At 39.7% G+C, this 7,295-nt stretch overlaps 1 protein-coding gene across 2 annotated transcripts in view; it reads right to left on the bottom strand.

Moving 5' to 3' along the window:
- myo3b (myosin IIIB) overlaps positions 1-7,295 on the bottom strand; it is a 62,128-nt gene that overhangs the window by 20,119 nt on the left and 34,714 nt on the right. For both annotated transcript variants that reach the window (XM_035676692.1, XM_035676694.1), the window contains 6 exons: positions 6,129-6,208; positions 5,409-5,429; positions 4,241-4,318; positions 2,737-2,942; positions 713-824; positions 408-570 (listed from right to left, as the gene is read on the bottom strand). In XM_035676692.1, the coding sequence (XP_035532585.1) occupies positions 408-570; positions 713-824; positions 2,737-2,942; positions 4,241-4,318; positions 5,409-5,429; positions 6,129-6,208 (660 nt within the window). The remainder of the gene's footprint in view (positions 1-407; positions 571-712; positions 825-2,736; positions 2,943-4,240; positions 4,319-5,408; positions 5,430-6,128; positions 6,209-7,295) is intronic.

Here is a 7,295-nt window from a genome sequence, read left to right as displayed (position 1 = left end):
TGTGTGTATGTGTGTGTGCAAGAGATTGCTGACCTGCCTCTGTGAAACAAAATAGACTGCACATACTACACAAGATCCCACTTCAAAACACTGCTAAACCAGGTGGCAGAGGGATGGATCCCTTTGAACTCTCTGAGGTCTTATTGTCTGCTCTGAAGCATTGCTCTTAACCCTCGTAGGTCAAGCTGTGGTTATCAAACTCATCTCTTTTATGAGTACTTGCCGCCTACATAATATACCGGAGGTCATTAAGAAACCAACGGTTAGTTTCACATCAAATTTGCACCTGTTTCATCATTTTGTGATAAAAGAATAAATCAGAATTTTCCTTGTTCATTTGCATTTTTTTTAACTTAAGTCTAAATAATTCCTTTCATCTGTTTACTGTTTAATTGACACCAGTGTACCTGACTGGATGATGATTGCCCCGCGGTTTCTCTTCTCCTTCACTTTCCGGTAACGTCGGGTGCCCAACCATCCTTTGGTGTAAGCTTGGATCACCACCACTCGAGCTATCACCTCCCTCAGCAGCAGGTTCAGCTGCTCCACATGGTAGTACCTCAGAAAAACCTGACAGGATGTTCAGCCCCTGTTTAGAACATGCCAGTCTAGATCTCTGTTTTCTATACTTGGTTTTTGGTACAAAACTTACTATAGATAAAATGTATAATACAAACACAGATTTATTTATAGCTTAATTTCTGGGTATTACCTTTGTTGTTCCCAGCACCCAGTCCTTCAGTTTGGCCCGCTCCAGTATGGCAACAGTGTTCTCTTTGCTGGTCTCGGGCATCTGGTGAGCCCGAAATGCAAGGTAGTAATATCTATGAGAGGGGACAAATGGGGAAACAATGTAATCTAAGCTGCTACTTTTGACTACTTTTTTGATAATTGACTGTAAAACGGAGAATTACATCTGAGATTTTGGTAGTCGATTACATACATGGAGCTCCTCTGCAGTGACAACGTTTTAAAGTATTTCAGCCCAACATTGGTCAGAGGAGAGACTAGAAATCTTAACACCTTTTTCCACACAACTACTGGGAGCATCACCACAGCTGGAAAATGGCCTGCTTAGTCAGAGCCAAATAAAAAAAGGGCCTGACTGAGCAGACATGAGTCTTCAACAGAGGCCCTTTGTTGGAGCTCTTTTGAATGGATCATCGTCTCTTATTTCAGCGACCACAGAAAATGCCCATCAGCCCGGGCCTATCAGTGTTCATCAGCTCCACTGCATGTTTATCGCTCACACTGTCTGGATCCGTCCACTGATCCTCTTGTTGTAGTTTACAAAATACCAGCATAGGACAAAGTGGCTCTAACTGTTTGCTCAGGGACATCAAGGCTCCAAAACGACTGGTTCATCTCTTGTGTTCTGGCGTTGGTCAAAAAGAAGAACAACAACAAGAAGAAAAACTTCTTTGAACTCCCCTCCCCGCCTCAGTCTACAGCCTTTCATTCTAATTCCTGTTGATACCTGTTATTTCTTTGATGGTAAATACAAAGCACTGCTTGGCAACATCAGACGAGCCTTTGATATGAGAGCACAAATTTAAATCAGTTTTCACTAAAGGTGCAGTTTAGCCATTCGGGTCTGTCTGTACGACTTCTGCCTGGCTCAGGTAGGATGATATGGATTCAGTAGTGAGGTTAAAATGTAGTCTGAAGTGGTAATACACCCTCTCATTCACACACACACACACACACACACATTCACATACACACACACACACTCACACACACACATACAGACACACACACACTCACTCTCTCTCACACACACACACACTCATTCACTCACAGGTGTTGTAGAGAAAACAGTAAAACCATCGGTCAGGTTTCTAGCGGTCCTCCAATAATCAAACACTCTTGAGTTTCGGATCAAAACTAGGACATGTATTAAAAAAAAAAAAAAACCATGTGGTCATTCAAAGTTTTAGATCACCAACATAAAGCACAATTTTTAAAAGTTTCCCTAAAGCAGTGAGACTAACCAGCCATCTCAAAGCTGTTTTATCCTACAGGCCAAAAGCCTGAGTTAATTAAATTTTATATCATCTTAAAGTCTCCACATTAGAGGTGGCTGGAATATTTTTCAAAGGAAAGTTGATCAAACATAAGTTTCCCAGCATTTTCCCACACTCGTCTAAGTGTGTGTATTTTTTTCCCAAACAGGGCGGATGTGTGGGTATATGCTCTTCAAATCTGGGGATGGACATTTGAAGAGGGGTACGAAGCACTTATTAACAGTTATCATACCCTGTCCCACATTTTTAAAAACAAAAACAACATGCTTACATAATAGCTCCCCCTTAATGATGAAGTCTTGTTTTAATTGTGTTCTAATCTAACACCAATGGGACTACATTGACTACATTTGAGCTTTTCCAGGTCAGCGAGTTTAAGAACAAACTCTTTATGAACAGTAAAAGGAAATCCATTAAAATGAATCAGCCCTTATAATCACAGTTCCTCCCTGTTTGAATTGTATCCATATTTTCCACACTGAAGTATCCACCCAGTTAAAAGAGCTGTAGGATTTAGTCTTGCACTATCACTAATGACTGCCAATTAGTCAGCCTCTTGCTCTGCTCGTACTTGTACCCCTATCTAATTAAAGAACCTGTGTTTTTGTGTGATGCAGAGCACGGCTCACTTGTTCTGCACCATCTCTGGGGCCGTGTCAACGCTCAGCACGTGTGCGCAATGCAGAGTCTAGCTTGACACAACTCTTACCTGTTGACAAACTCTTCAAATAGGATGCGGTGGGAGTAGCCTTGCCGGCGGATGTTCACGGTCTCCAGGATTCCTGTGTAGCGCAGCTGCAACATCACCCTCTCCTTGCAGAAGCGCAGTGCCTGCCTATCATCGTTGGGTTTGATGCAGCGCACAAAGTGTGGCTGACCCACCACCATCTTAGACAGCAAGTCCATCAGGGAATACTATGCAGAAACACACAAGACAACAATAAACAGTGGGCAGAGACAAGGGCGAGAAAACCAGAGAGCAGTTATTATGAATTCACATTATCAAAGTTTGGCAGTCTAAGTTCAGTTATAATGATTTGCACGTCAACTTCAAACATCCAACTTTTTCCAGTTATAGATGTTTTTGATAACAGAGTACAAGCTGAATAATAATTGACAGTGTTAATCAGTCCCAACAGGATCTGGAAAACATTTTTCATTCTCATATAACAGACATAAAGAACTGAATTAGCACAGGATTAAAACAAATGCAACAGAAATATGCAAGAAAAAAACACTGATTGTTTAAAGCTGCATAAACTATGTTTTTTTTGCCTTATGGACAGCAGAACACACATAAATTTATAATCATATGAACATATTATCACTATTTAAAGCAGCCACAGATCAACATTATCATTCATCTAGAGAAGAGTTTCTGGAGTAAAGTAAAACCAACATTCAGTCTCCTTTTTGCTCTGTTGTGGTCTCAACCAATCCTGAGTGAAATTATCTTTATCTGCAGAAACTGTTACGTTTCATTAAAACAATTTAGATTACGCTGAATTTACTGTGGTGATTTTTTCATAGTAAAACCTTTCTTTGTGTCAGGAGTATCTTCTGGAGGGAATGATTAATGTGGCAACAAATACTGTTTTCATTGTTCTGTTTTACTGCAGGTTTTAGCTGCTTTTTAACTGTCTTTTATGTGCATTTTTGTTATCAGGTGATACTGTAACTAAAGTTACAGTGAGTTATTAGATTTATATGAACTACTAACAAGATAGTTTACAACTTGGAAATATCATATATATATATATATATATATATCTTATATTTTTATATTTTTATTTGCACTACAATTATCTATCTATTACATACGTTTAACAAAACATTAAAAGTTGCTGTCAGAAGTCACAATCTGATTCAGGCTGGGTTTGAGGAATTTGTCATTCTTAGAGGCAGGCAAGAACAGTTCATACATCTCCCAATATGCATTAAAACATATTAGCAGATTTCAAAATTTCAAACTTAGCAAACTAATTTAGCAAATAGAGATAATTCAACCAATGCCATCAATATATTCAGGCTGCTGTGGTCTAACGATGTTATTTTCCTAAAACTAGACAGTTTATTAACATTACCAGAGTTCTGTAATCTTTTCTGCTTTATTTCAGGGGTTCAATAGTTATTTCAGTAGTTATTTAAAACTGAACCTAAGAGAAGAGACAGTGTTGTCTGACAATTAAGCAGCATAAAGAGAAAACACCTACACGGAAATAGGAGGCTACAGTCTGTCTCCTCATGTTGGTGGTCTCCTCAGGGTGACGCATCATCTCCATGGTGTCCACCTGAACACAGACATCCACAATGAACACGCTGCATTGATAAACAGGCCAGACTGAGGCCAGGAGCATCACTGCAAATGCATCAGATTCAAATGAAATGCAGTTTATTTGCAACCTGACGTCCTCTGTGGGCTCTGTAGAGATAAAGGTATTATTACAGCAGGTCTCCTTCTTCTAAATGGGCCAGTTGGGAATACACAGCTGTACTAACTGTGCCGTCTGCATAACATAGCCCCATAAACACTTAAAGCTAACAATCTAGAGAATAATTCTGCACTGCTGTGGGGCATGGGAAAATTGCACAACATTCTGAGTAATGAGACTAGCCGTCACCAAGCAGACAGTCATCCCGACGACGACGGATTAACGAGGACACAATATAAGCTTTCTAATGGCCTTCGCAGTTCATGGCTTCATCAAAATTAATGATGCAATAGATATTTTATGGTAAGTCTACGTAGCAAAGTGCATATCTTAACACTTTATTTCATCCTGGTACAGAGACAGAAAGGTGCGTCAAACTTCTTCAGATCACAAGCAGATCACACAGGCGAACAAACGGTTTTACTGGGACTCACTTACACTATTCTAACAACCGTCACTTTAATCTGGTCGCACTGCTAACTTTTTTGTAAGCGTCAGTGTTTCTGTCAACTTTTCCCCAACTCTGATTGAGAACATGGCGGCATACATATTACATCAATCACACTGAGTTGTTATTAAGAAGCCCTTTCTTGTTCAAGAATAACTGAAGAAGATGGAAGTTCAACAAAGTAGAACAGCGTTTCCACATTTCCTGGCCTGTGTTTGTGTCCCACATTAAGTATTTCTATAATCTAAAAAGATGCATCACAGAGCATTTGTTTACATTAATAACACAGAATTGTGGCTGCATGGAAAAACAGTTCAAAACAAAGATTTACATTTTCCAAAGCCATGGTAAGATTGATGTCAAGTGAAGCTGCACAGTAGAAGAAGAAGTTTACAGTGATGATCAGCTGATTTCAGTGAATTATGTATTTTATTTACTGGTCTGTGATTTAAAAATATATTTAGATTTAGTAACTTGTATTATTTTCAACAGAGTTCTTACCTTCAATAGGTATTTGGGAGACTGTGAGTGCGGCACATGTCGGCCAGTGACATGGAAATAAAGGAAGAGAGAATTGGATAGACAAGAAGAAGCTGAAATTCACCTTTAAGGGGTTTTCATTGTAAATCATAATGTGAAAAATAAATCCACAAAGATATTTTCAGTTTCATATCTTACAGACATTATGATTTGACTCAATGTTTCCCCTTAAATTAAGTAAAATAGACAGTGAAATGAAACTTTTGGAGTCAAGAGGTGAGAAAGTTAGAAACAGCGTAGACTGAGATACACCATAAAAAGACACTCTGCATGATGAACCTCAGTATAAACATGATTAGCTGACAATACGTCAATAATGTAGAATATTACACTCATCAAACTATCCTGGCCTCCCATTGAAGTACGTTGATGCGGCCATTTGAGCTGATTTTGTGAGGACTTTCAAACATTTTTATAATAGTTAAGTGCCCATTAACAACAAAACAACAATAGTTAGTAAGTCTGAGAAACTACTTTTATGCCGTAGACACCAAATGCCAGATGGCAAGCTGCATAACCACAAGCAAGACAGTACACATAACAGGGTAGTCAATTAATGTGGCTATGCTTCAGAGCACAAGTTTTTACTGGGTTTCTTATGGTGCAATGCCTGTGAGCAACAAATAAAAAACATTATGTTCTCAGATGTGATGATTTGTGCTACAGGAGCACAAGCCTCACCTTGGCGCGTCCTGAACTGAGCTGCGGTGGCAGAGATCTGGAGGCAGCAGTGACCCGGGCTCTGGACGTCGCCAGATTTCCTGTTCAAAACCAAAGCAGAAAAACAGTCATAAGTTGCCATGTCAGGGGTTATTTATAGAAATAGTTTGAACAGCTGTGTGAAATAAAGGGAAGAAATGATTACTGAGAGTGAACTAATAAATACAGGCACACAGAAAACACTTTATTCTTGTTAAACGTGCGAGATACAAGGGAAACAAAGTGAACAGCTACACTGCTCGGTTAACAGGAGTGTTCATACTGCAGACCAGCATTAAAGACAGTTGAGAAAGAGCCTAAATCTGAGCTGAATCCCATGGACTCAGGAGTGCAGCTGCGTGCACAGCAGTCCAACAGCCCCACACACAGCGGAAAGGATATGAACATAGCATATGCAAGACAGTCTGAACATTTCAAAGTTTCTGCACAAGATGTCCAAATGTTTTCTCTGGCTATATCTTCAGAGGCTAAACTGTGATTAATAGCAGTGAAAGAAGCCTTTGAAGCAGGATTGGTGACATCAAAGTCCTAATCCATGGGTGGCAGGATTTTTATAATGAGTGGGAAGTATCTTAACACATTTCAAAGGGTTTACTCCATGAATAAACAATAGCTGCACAGATGTGCCACACACACCTTTAGAAAAATACGTCTGCAGACACAGGAGGCAGCATTACCCAAGCAGCCGTGTATGGCAAGGAGGAAAACCTTTGTAAGTTTTTTAAGATAAAGCTGAAGTGACAGGCCAACAATTGTTCTAGATTTTCTACCGCGCACAGACGAACTTCTAAAATGCAAATATGTAGTCGGCTTCTGCTATGTAATTTCAAGACTCACGTCAGTTGTTGAGGACATGGTCTGACAACGAGCCAAAAACTTAAAGACTGGATCAGCGCTCGCCTTCCTTAGAGGACTCTGCACTACCGAGTGTGTATTAGAGGCATCAATCAAACCCTGAAGAGATCAAAATCAATTTATGATGGATTAATTAACAGCCAGACCACTTCTAACTTTAGACAAAGAACATCCAACTTGTGCCAAAGGTTTTAAAGTGAGCCAGAGCAATGTGGTGTCTCATGGGACAAACACACACGCATGGACACACACACACGCATGGACACACACACA

This window comes from Morone saxatilis, unplaced genomic scaffold (genome assembly GCF_004916995.1).
Source record: "Morone saxatilis isolate NCDOM2014 unplaced genomic scaffold, NCSU_SB_2.0 Contig5, whole genome shotgun sequence".
Lineage (NCBI taxonomy): Eukaryota > Metazoa > Chordata > Actinopteri > Moronidae > Morone > Morone saxatilis.
The sequence above is the reverse complement of the archived record's forward strand: the minus strand, read 5'-3'. Positions and strand labels throughout refer to the sequence as shown.